The sequence below is a fragment of the Folsomia candida genome, unplaced genomic scaffold, assembly GCF_002217175.1.
Source record: "Folsomia candida strain VU population unplaced genomic scaffold, ASM221717v1 Fcan01_Sc001, whole genome shotgun sequence".
NCBI lineage: Eukaryota > Metazoa > Arthropoda > Collembola > Entomobryomorpha > Isotomidae > Folsomia > Folsomia candida.
The window spans coordinates 12457987-12470258 of record NW_019091193.1 but is presented as its reverse complement, the minus strand read 5'-3'; the positions used below and the strand labels follow the sequence as shown (position 1 = coordinate 12470258).

Sequence of the window (12272 nt, the reverse complement as noted above, 5' to 3'; positions counted from 1 at the left end):
TTTAAATTTCCAGCTTCTTTTAAGCATTACAAAAAAGTTTTCAAGAACTAATTTTTCCTTACTGCAACACAATGGGCGAAAATTTTCAAAAATTGAAATTCACCATTTTTCATGAAAAAGATAACACGACCAATGCTAGTCTATTTAACGTATTCTTCAAAATTGCTGGCTATATTTATTTTTGCAAGTTGTAAAAAATTCTGGAAATTTGTAACGTCGGTTTTTAACTTATTTAACAAAATAACTTTTCCATACATCGTTGGAGATTATAAGCTTTTTAGAAAACTGGAAAAATTTTTATCTGGGAGGGACCCCATAGGGTCCCTCCACTATGGCATTTTTATAGGACGGCAAAAATAGACGGCGCCGTATATTTTTGCCGTCCTAAAAAAATGCCATAGTGGAGGGACCCTATGGGGTCCCTCCCAGATAAAAATTTTTCCAGTTTTCTAAAAAGGTTATAATCTCCAACGATGTATGGAAAAGTTATTTTGTTAAATAAGTTAAAAACCGACGTTACAAATTTCCAGAATTTTTTACAAATTGCAAAAATAAATATAGCCAGCAATTTTGAAGAATACGTTAAATAGACTAGCATTGGTCGTGTTATCTTTTTCATGAAAAATGGTGAATTTCAATTTTTGAAAATTTTCGCCCATTGTGTTGCAGTAAGGAAAAATTAGTTCTTGAAAACTTTTTTGTAATGCTTAAAAGAAGCTGGAAATTTAAATTATGTTGAAATTCCAAAAAACGACGAAATTCAAATTCAGAAAATTTTCCAGATTTTCGCAATTTGAATAAAATGCCAAGTGTTTGGATCGTTTTTTTGCATATTGGTGATCAGCATGAAATTATAGACGGGTATATAATTTATAAACTTCATTTCATCATTCCAAAGGCTGTAATCTATGTTAAAAGCATTGGAAAAATTGCACGTTTCGATGCCGCTCTCGCCAAATATTTCCTGAAAACCTGATTTTGTACCGTATGTTCTATGACAAACTTTAAAATGCACTAAATTATCTATCAGTTAAGACTATCCGAAGGGAAATCGAGATGGGACAGCACTTAAGGTTCCCTTATGAGAGGGAGCGGTTATATAAGCAAAACAGTAATTATTATTAGTAGGTGCTCTATATCTGAAAACAGCTTGAGCTTGAAGTGATCAGACATAATTAGTAAATACTTACTCCACTCTTGTGCACATTTACAGACATGAAAGAGTCACAGCGCGAAGACAACAACAGCGTGTTAAAGAATGCGTTGGAAAAGGATTCCTCGGACGTGAATGATCTCATTTGCCCCTTTTGCACCTTCACATCCGAATCCGAAAACCGACTGCAAGCTCACATTTTGACCCAACACTCCAACTCTGAACTCTCGTCATCTGGAGGTGGTAGCACTTCGCGAGAACGTGAAAGACTGCGCGACCACTCGTCATCAGCATCTGCCCTTCGTCGCAACTCAATCTCGCCGGACGTCAAGTCCGAGGTAAATTCTGATGTCATGAGTTGTCCCTTGTGCCAGGATATGTGTCCAGATCGAACCTCTCTGGAAGCCCACGTGATGAAAGTGCACAGTGTTAATGTGGAAGGACTGCAACGACTCCTTCTTTTGGTCAACCAGTCTCATTGGCTGAACAATACCTCTCATTCCTCTGCAAATAATAATGTGAGCTCAAACTCAGACATGAGAAGTGATTCTAACGATGATGATAAAGACAAGTCGGATGGTGAAAGTGCAATGGATGATGCTGCTGATGGGGACGAATTTCGGTGTCATACGTGCTCTAAATGCTTCCGTACTTTGGATGAGTTGTGCTGCCATCAAAATGAGTTGGGGCACTTGGAAATCAAACAAACTCCGGGCGGACCAGGCTACCTTTGCTGGAAAAAGACTTGCAATCAATACTTTCCAAACGTAAAGTCTCTTCAGATGCACTTCCGGGAGATTCATACTCGAGGGAAACCAGCCATGATGGCCGTTTCAGAAAAACACGTGTACAAATATCGCTGTCACGAGTGCTCCCTGGCTTTCAAGACCAGTGAGAAACTCCAACTGCACTCTCAGTACCATGCAATAAGGGACGCTACCAAATGCCCTCTGTGCGGCAGGTCCTTCAAAGGGAGTAGTAAAGAGCCAGGTGAGATTACGTTGTTATCTATAACCTTGTGCTACTTCAAAGTGGTTTTTCAACAATATGCACCACTGTTTCTTCATCTAACTTTAATAGCATTCTATCTGAATAAAATAGGAACCTAATGTATACATCTTGAGCACCTCATGGATTAGGTTTAGTTTTAATATTTTTATTTTGTCTTTATGGATTTATTTATATCATTTCATGAAACAATTTTTCAAAAATAATGGATTAATTCTTGTGTTATTCAATCGTTATTAAACTAAAATTGTAGGTATAAATTAGGGTTACAAAACAGAACGTAATTGAACTAATAAACAAGGAATCCTTGTATCTCGCATTTGTCATTCAGGAAATTCATTTGACATAAATATTTAAATAAACTATAAATCTCAAGTTTTTGTTTTAAAATGAAACTAACAACGAAGACAACTTCGTACAGTTTTAGCCTTTAGAATGGTGAAATCGTAATTCTAGCAATATAAGTATTTATGTAACCTAATTATGTACAGTCATTTCCGTTTTAAAATATACTGGTTTTGTTATATTCTGAGGTAAACAGATTGGAGATAGTTTCAAGCATTTTGTTGATATCCGAGTCATTATACACAGTTTAGATGTTAACGGTTTGTGCTCACATGTGCACCACTCACCTGTCTACAATATTGCCAATGAATGACAACTGGTGGGATGACGTTTTCTTGAAGGTGGATGGTTTGCCCTTCAGTTGTTAAGCAACCGTAACATATTGAAGGTGTTGTTACTGGAGCATGAGAGTCCTCACGCTCCACATGCACAACATTTGTCCCATCTCCTACTTTCTCCTGTCCACCTAGTTTAACGTCATGCTTGTGTCCGTGACCCATGGTGCGTCTAAAAATCAAGACGAATACTTTTTACATTGCTCATTTGATAAGTTTGTACTATTCGAAAAATAGACATTTAAAATACTTACTGGCAAAACTGGTCACATCATATTAATTACATCATATGAAACTAAATAAGGGTACATTGATTATGGAGTAAGATCTTACTTCAAGGTTTGTAATAGTTATATTTTAATTAACTGCGACCCAAACCATAGTTGTATTTTCTGTAAGATTTTGCTAGTATGATAGTCTTTTAACTGAATCCAGAAAGTTTGTTTTTTGTTTAAAATGATAACATCGTTACCTTCGGTATTGGATGTGTACTCTCCTATGTCATTTTCATACATAATGACAGAATGACCATTAAGATTGGTTTCCCTTATAATATCGAACGGTGCATGACCGTAAAACCTTAAAGGTGCGATACTTTTCGTTAGATTGTTCGAAATACGAACAGATGGTTTTTGAATGAACTCGATTACGTGAAAGTTAGATTCGTTACCATGTAAGGTAACGCTGAGCCCATTCCACGAGAATGTGATGCAATGCATCTCTTGAATGTATGAAACGTTAGGAAGACCTGAATGTTCCACAATCCTGGAAATGTCAATATCCATATGAATTTTATTACCGTGTTGTTGATAAACGTCCATTTGTTTTAATGCAGTTTGATTGATCGGGTGCAATGATATGCTTAGCAAAACTTGTTCATTGACAATACTCACATGCTGAGCATTTTGTGGGTATTGTACCACCTCATTAAATGATTTTACGAATCTCATCGACTCGTTATGCATGTTAATGATGTTAAAATTTACAGATCCTAATCGATCCGACAATTTTTGGAAAATTGGTGTCATTCTTGTCAGTGATTTTTCCCTAATATTAAGGATAGCTTCCCAGGCTTGAGAAATACTATCCTTAAATATAATGCCACCATTCTGAAAGTGTAAATTAATTGTTTCGTCAAATTTAACAACTACAGTCAATTTGTCAACCTCGTAAAGCTCACGAGGTCTCCGTTCATAGGAAACATCATGAGATAACAAAACAAGTACAACCTGTTGGGGATCCACAGTCATACAAGTTATGCGGTAAAACCGCGGAAAAGGATCTACTTTTTCCAATACCTAACGTATTAATTCACAATCTATGAGCGCGAATTTTAAAAATCGCAAGATGTTCGTAGTCCAAGGTTGATGTCGAAAAATGTGTTAATCTAACTTGAAGATTGTCATATCTGATTCTATTCAAATCTAGTTGGGAAAATTCAACAATATTAACTTTAAGCTTGTGGAGAAAATGAATACAACTTTTTGAAAATTTCAATGTAGCGCCTCAAAGAAGCCTTATTTCGAAAAACAGGTCCTAATGAGGGCACACCCCCTACATCTCAGGAATACGATTCAGATGAGATCCTGTCAAAAAAATCAAATTCGTGGTATGTTGTCTCAGTGAGAATGAAATGACACAAAATTTTGAATTTTCATGCTCTTGAGAAGCATTGTTTCAAGAAAATAATGTATACAATATTTGGCTATAGCCAAATGATCTGCGAATATGATAAGTTAATATTTGCAATGGTTCCCACCAACTGGGGGTATACTGAGATATTCAGAATGTGTTTTATTTAAAGGAATCTAAATTTTCAGAAAACCAGCGATAACTTTTCAAAGAAGGCGAATTTCGAAAACATGGTTATCTTGAGGGCACTGCACATTATCCTCAGGAATATGATTCCAGTGAGAATGACTCAAGAAATCGATTCTGTGAAAAATTTTCTCCAGCGAGAATGGAGCGCCCTCAAATATGACATTTTGAATTTTCCCGCCTTGGGGATGCTTTATTTCAAAAAAAGTTTCAAACGTTTGTTGTAGCCCAACTATCTCTGCATTTGACTCCATCAATGGTTTTTGTCTATCTGTCACTCAGATCATTTGAAAAAATATTTTGCGTTGAGATCACGGCACAGAAATTATTGCATGTAAACGTGGATATTTCAAAAAGTTTTAGAAATTTTGAAAAACGGCATGCGTACCCTATCCCTCGATTTTAGAGATGGTCATAATGCCTTTAACCGAATTGCTCTATCTCTTAAGACGGACCCACACGAGCCCTCTCAAATTAACATTGGTTGCCGTGATAACATACTACCTCTTCCACATATACTTCCATGGTGCATGAAAGTAAATGGGGAAAAAAGTAGAAAAATCAACTACATTAGTGATATTGTAGTGAAAAATAATTTTATGAGATGCAGATGAACTTACTGACGATATGCTTATCATGCCACTATTCTCGGTATGAAGTATTTCATACACAAACGATCCACATACTGCCTGATTATTAATTAGAACATTTTCAGAAAGAAGCAAATTAAAATCAGATCCTATACAGCACAGATCAGAGCTATACCATACCTCATCTTCTAGAGAAGAATTTCCCCCTAGTTTAATATAATTGGTATTGCACGAACCATGAACTATGTCGCTGTGATTTTGTCTTCCGATAAATGATTTTATTTCACCAGTCATATTGAAAAATTGCCACCGTTTTGTCGCTGGATCAATATATCTTAACGACCCATGCTCATCTAAGTGAATGTGGATCTTATGGCCTGCCATAAAACCGTCTTCTAATTGTATGTAAATCGACCCATTCATTGTGTTAAGGTGTCCGTATGGGCTTATAGAGTCCTTGGTGAATATAGCAATAAAGTTTTCAGACCCTGCTCGAAATAAAATTGGTAGACAACGGAATGTTCAAGTCTTTCATGTGGTATTAAGGAGGTTAAGAGCAATCGACGAAGAAAATAAGATTAAACAATTCATGGATACATGGTAATAGCAAGTTTGCATGGATCGAACGTAATGTCAGTTTGATGCTTATATATGACCGAGCAAAGGCTTTAAATTTGTCTTGCTAGCTCACTAAAAGTGTAGAAGCACAGATGAATGTGTACTCACAGCAAGGCTAAAAAATATATGCTTATGAATTGCTTATGAATTTGCACCAAAGTCCGACATATACTAATTACTGAGTAAATTGAAATGAAAGTGGGTGGTTAAATTCCTTGACAATTCTCTTGTGGCACCTTGTGGATCAGTGAAAGTGGCATAAATCATCAGATATTTTTTTACAACCTACAAGCTTACACTGTTATTTATACCGGCTGCAGATGCGAGATTGCTACGCATATTGGAAAAAGAAGGATGGAAATGAAGTAAGATTAACAAAGCAGTAACCAAGTGCCTTCCCTCCTGCATTTTATTGATGTTTTCAGAACCAAATAAGTAGTGAATGAACAAAGCAGGAAAATAATAAAAACAATGGGGGAATAGTGAACAGATCTATGCAATTCACGTCGAATATTGGTTCAAAACCATATAAGTCAAAAAAATAAACACGAATAAATAAATGGGACTGTGTTATAATGCTACATGAACTTGACAAGGTGCTCCCACTGGTTGCTATACTTGTATTTGGAAAGCCCCTCTCTTCGCAATATTCAAATTATATTCATTCCCATTTTCCACTATGTGTACATGCATTTGTTCTTTCCTCCAGCGAGGAGGGATCATTTACACATCTCGTTGACATTGTAATCTAGTAAGAGTACAAATGATGGAGGAGCGAATTTTATGAGGTGACCGATGGTTAGTTATTTACTGTAGCTAACTGGAGTTACAAGTAGATATATTTACATTTTTCCAATAAAAGCGAAGTGGAATTGGGTCATGTATTTATTTAATGCAGGTGCTGTTTGTTATCTAAATAAATATATAAACAAGGTTTGTGTTTTATTTTTTTTGTATACCAATGAAGTTAAGAAATAGGTAAAAGATTTTGGCGCTTTCCTCCAGAGAGAGAAAAGGGAATAGAAAAGATTTGGGCGCTTGCCTCTAGAGAGAGAAAGGGAGAGAGAAAAGATTTGGGCGCTTGCCTCCAGAGAGAGAAAGGGAGAGAGAAAAGATTTGGGCCTACCAACACATTAAATGACAAGAATTAAAAAAAGAGCTATTAAATTTTAGCTACAAATATGAATCTAACGTCGCCGACATAAGAACGAAATAACCTAAACATCTAATTTCAACTTGTTAATCACATCAGTTAATTTTGATCGCATCAATGCTGACTGTGCAGAGGATGAAGTTGGACACGTTTCTCCGGCAATTGATCCACCAGGGTTTCTGGATACGTATTCCATAATCAGTTCAGCATTGCACAAAACATGACACCCGCAGTCGAATCCATTTACTTGTAGTCGGCAATACTTGTTGTGGATGACATTTGCGCCCCACGTAAAATGTTCAACTCGAGCTGCAAGAACTTCTGCAGCAACATTATTTATTCCGGATCGGGAAGAGTCGAAGTGAATGAATGCCTGATCAACCTAAAATAAGAAGTAGATTTTGTAATACTCCGTGTCAATATATGTTGTAAATTGGGTTCATACTTTGGAATAAATAAGCAATGACCAATGACTTCCACTGAAGTTGTTAGTCGAACTATCAGAGTCATTCAGGGCAAAAAATGTGAATTCATTCAAAAGCATCCCATCAAAAACCTATGAGAAAATATTGAAATGAACATTAAAAATCAAAAAATCAGTTAAAATCATAATTAAAATCAAAATCAATTAAATTCATAATTAATAAAAGGATGTTACATTTCTCAACGATTCCGAAAGTGTATTTGCTGAAGTCAATTTCATTAACTGTGTAATAGAAGGCCCGACAAATTGACAAATGTGCCGCGGTCCGTCAACAGAATTTACCTTAGCAGGCAGGCACGAATATGTCAAATATTGGAAGTAAAAATCTAAGAAACAAATTTTAATTAATGTAAAGGTTGAAATACGCCTTCTTCAAGAGCAGATTTTACTAACCAATTATGACGTCGCTAAGCCAATTCTCATCCTGTAGTGACATCAAATCGGATTGACGGATACAGTTATCATAATAACTTAAAATCTTTGTATTTGATGTTTTGTCAGGAGAGCTTAGTATAGTTTCCTTATCCGTGGTAGAATCGTCATCGACTGTAGAATTTCTACTTCCATGGCTAAGTAGTGGACCAGCGCTTGATTTGGTTTTATTATTTTTTGGTAACGATGCAGCAGGTGGTTTTCTTGGTCGTTTTGGTGTCCTACCAAGTTTCTCGGCAAGGCGAGCCCCTCCTTTGAGCGGAACGGCATATGTAACAGGGCCCAATCTGTAAGCCTTGTTTGTCATCGATCCCCGGCATAACGTTAAATGTTTATCATCTAGTACTCGCTTAATGCTTTTCCTCAAGCTACCACTATTGGAATCCACGCTATAACGTCCATTCACGAAATCCTGAATAGCAGCAATGGTGGATCCGCTGGCTTCATTAAGCTCCTGCACAGCTGACAAAATCATCATGGGATAGGATAACAAACCTGTTTTCTTTCTTGGAAAAGGTCTGTTGTATGAAATTGATCCTGCGCGAGGAGTGTCCAGTTTTATATTCAAAACTGCTTTTTCCGGCTTGGACGTTACCCATTTCCCAACTGAATTTTGCTCAATATTAATGCTCCACTATAATGTAGAACAAAAAGGCTAAGTAATTATTGACTTCAGGTACTTAAAGGGAAGAAATGTCTACCTTTTTTAATTCCGATGGCTTGACCGGAACTACTTTTACGAAATCAGCTATATTCGGATGATGTGTTGGAAAGAATACAAGGTTGTCCGGATTATGATTTTGTTTGCAAGGTTTGTTAGTTTTCCAGTTTTCCAAGCAAAACAACGGTAATTTGGCACGGCCGTATTGAAATCCTAATGATGCTTCTTGTTCTGCTAAACCACCTTTAATTCCTTCAATGATTTCTGTATGGATATTCAGTTTCACACACTGGCACTTATTTTGGTTTAACTCCGTCATTCGACTTCCCTGAGCCACCATCTATATAACATATAAACTTAAAATTAAATCAAATATGGGAATAGCACAGTTACTTTTTTATGATCTACCGTTTCAAATGCTTCCCTCCGACAAGCCGCCTTCCGATTTTCATCAGAGTGACCAGAAGAGAAAACAAATTCCTAAAATACAATAATTAGAATTAGCCGATTAGGTCAAACACAAGTTGCTATCTATTACCGCCAGCTTCTGGTCATAGCAAACATATCGTGGCTTTCCATCTTCATCGGTCTCAGCACACAATTGGGCTACAGATGAGTGAATGGCTTTGTCAGGATCAGTGACAATAGAACAAGGAGTCGACCCGTCTCTACTGTAGAAATATTCATAAAAAACCTTGTCAGGTTTATCTTGAATATAATCCAAGTAGTTTAGGATCCCCATTTCAGCAGCTACAGCTTCTACCACGATGTACCGCCCACATCTGTAGCTTTTATTTACTAATCTAGCCCGCTGTTTTCGAAATACGTCAAGGGCTTCAATCTCCAAAGGTTCCTGGATATGAAGATGCCGATTATTCCAATCCATTGAAGGCAATTCCTCGGTGTGCGCCTTGGCGAACGATCCAATAAAATTGGATTGGCAGGTTTTTAGACTTCTTGTCCTACCAAGCCGAATTCCAATCAGATATTGGTTGTCCCTTCTGTGGAGCAGATAAGCAAATTAATATTGTGGACCATCAGATGAAATATATTTCTATTAAACATCCTTCGGATTATAAATGGTAACACAATGATGCCAATCTTTTACTTTCCAACTGATGTTGGAAAAATGTTAATAAAATATATCAGGAAATTCGACAGGTATAGTTCATTTGGATGCCGATTCCAAATTCATAAAAACAGGGAAAAATGTCAAAAGTTTTTTTCGGAACATTCCTAAACATTCTAATTTGCGAGGAAATGTATTATACATTAGTTTTGAATTGAAATAGGTAACATGCTTACTTTTCTTTGGTTCCTAGATGTTGCCTTGATACATGACTCCTCAAAGTTGATTGTACCTTAAACGTCAACCCGCATATTTCTCCGTCTTCATCAGAAATCCAATCGCACCAAAACGGTCTGTTTTCGTCATGTGGATCGGTGGAGTACCGAGTAGCAGGCGTTTTTTTCCTGACCTGGATTTTTGGCGCAGTGGTCATCTGCAAAAATAATTAATATCTAATTAAATGTCAAATTTATTTCCACATTTCTTGATATATATATATATATATATATAAGAAAAGATAAGGAAAGATAAGTGGAGTTTCACTGGCGTTTTTTGATGCAATCACATGGATCAAGAAAGTTCTGAGGTATATCTAATGCGAAAATGAATTTCTCTAGTGATTTGTCCAACTCTGAGGAATACCAGAGTTTCAGAGCCACTGTACCCGTTAAAAAAACTTGCTGTAGACACTAATGCTAGCAAGACCTGGAAATTATACGACGCTGGACCGCGTTCTGTGGCCAGTGGATTGGTCTGTTTGGTACTGGTCTCAGGGACGGCGGATATCTTTTACAAACAAATGCTCTATTTGACAGTCCGTGGCATTCGAGTTTTGAAGAAATTAGTTATGGGGAATATTAGGTCAGAATCCGTCACTGAACTAAGAGGCTCAGTCCATGGAATTCATTGAATTGAACGGCTGGATACCTTAACTCAGCAAGAATTGGAGCAAGATTGACCTTAAATTGTGTTAACTGCCATGTTGACCCATTCAAATTAAAAAATATGCCTATGACTATAATTGACGTTTTTGATGAATCTGCACTCTCCATGCAAGCACGGGCAAGTTTGCGATCTTACTATGGTTATGCTAACTTGGCACATTTTAAAACCGGAGGAAGTTTCCCTTATTTAAGTCGATCTGACGATGTGAATCTGCACAAATTGATACATCTTCGTCAATTTTTAAATTCGAGGTACAATGCTCAGAAACCTGCACACCAAGAATCTCAAAACGATCAACTTCAATCAAATGTTCAAAATAAATTGTCAGAAGAGATGGGTAGTAGCGAATCTACATCATCAGACGCATAAGTAACAACAGAAGCTAGTTAAGCAGCGTAGCTTTACATGTTTAAAGAAAGAAGTGAAATTTTACACATATTTTGGATAGATAAGTATGGATAATTAATATTTATATTTAATAATAAATCCATCAAAGCTTTCTCTCTCTAGAAAAGATGAACTGAATTGTTTTGTAAATATCGATTTTTAATACAAATGAGCCTTGGAGAGTTTGATAATTCAAGAAAAATGAAAAATGAAAAAAAACTAGTTTACTTACCCCAATGGAGATTCCTGATTGATGATGGAAGAATGGAGAACCCCCCTTAGGAAATTAATCTAATTGTTTAATTTTACAGATGTCTTTCTGTAGTATTTCAGCGATAATAAAATCATACGCACTTTGTGAAGCCGAGTCAATTGCGAGCTAAAAACGACATGGCTGAATAATACACTATCCTTCTTAAAGTTGAACTGCCCGTAAACAGCGGCAGCTGGCCTTGCTCTATGACTGCGCTGTCTCACTATCTCGTAGCCTCACTCCGTTTCACTAATACATAAGAACATTTCTGGAAATAAAAAATGCATGCACAAAGTGTGTATGCACAAAAATATTATGTATGTAAAATTTTAATATTTCATTTTTTGGAGAGTTTAACTATAAATTATTACTTTACTAACCTTAAAACCTCCAGTGCAGCCTAATTTAGCCCGAGTCAGGTGTGTGATATTTTATGAGCCAGTCTGTCTAATTTCCATCAAATTTAAAAAAATCAAATAGGTACTACCAATTTCCACGACCGGAGGAGGTTAGACAAAAAAACATTTAAGTATGCAAACTTCACATTTGCTATTTACGTGTCATATCTACTAACCATACCAAACCTCAAGTACATTTGACAACTTTGAATAATCACCCCTTTGGGTCACACCGGATTAAAAATTTTAAATACTCAATATTTGCATAGGAGTTACTAGTAGCTCAAATTTCAGCAGTCTATGATTATTTTGAAATTTTGGTGCATTATACCCCACCACCTTTTTAACCCCCACCGGTCCAAATATTTTTTTAAACGAACCCATCTTTGAATTCGGTTCTTGCATTGTCGAGATACATATTTCTCCCAAATGTCATCCAAATTGCTCAAAGCGTTCATCGTCAGACAGACGGACAGACAGACATGATGATTCCATAAGCCCTGACTCGGGCTGAAAATTCTTTCTCAGCAAATTTTTCTGAATAAATTCACTACATGATTCCCATGTTTTCTTATTTTATATGCATATTTTAGAGGGTCGATTTCTTACTGAGTTATGCACAC

At 36.4% G+C, this 12272-nt stretch overlaps 2 protein-coding genes across 6 annotated transcripts in view; one reads left to right on the top strand and one right to left on the bottom strand.

Moving 5' to 3' along the window:
* LOC110863253 (zinc finger homeobox protein 4) overlaps positions 1-12272 on the top strand; it is a 135111-nt gene that overhangs the window by 63538 nt on the left and 59301 nt on the right. For all 5 annotated transcript variants that reach the window (XM_035846325.1, XM_035846326.1, XM_035846327.1 and 2 more), the window contains one exon: positions 1214-2143. In XM_035846325.1, the coding sequence (XP_035702218.1) occupies positions 1214-2143 (930 nt within the window). The remainder of the gene's footprint in view (positions 1-1213; positions 2144-12272) is intronic.
* LOC118433885 lies at positions 7755-8492 on the bottom strand. The gene has a single exon (XM_035846331.1). The coding sequence runs from the start codon at positions 8412-8414 to the stop codon at positions 7893-7895; it is 522 nt and encodes a 173-aa protein (XP_035702224.1). The 5' UTR covers positions 8415-8492; the 3' UTR covers positions 7755-7892.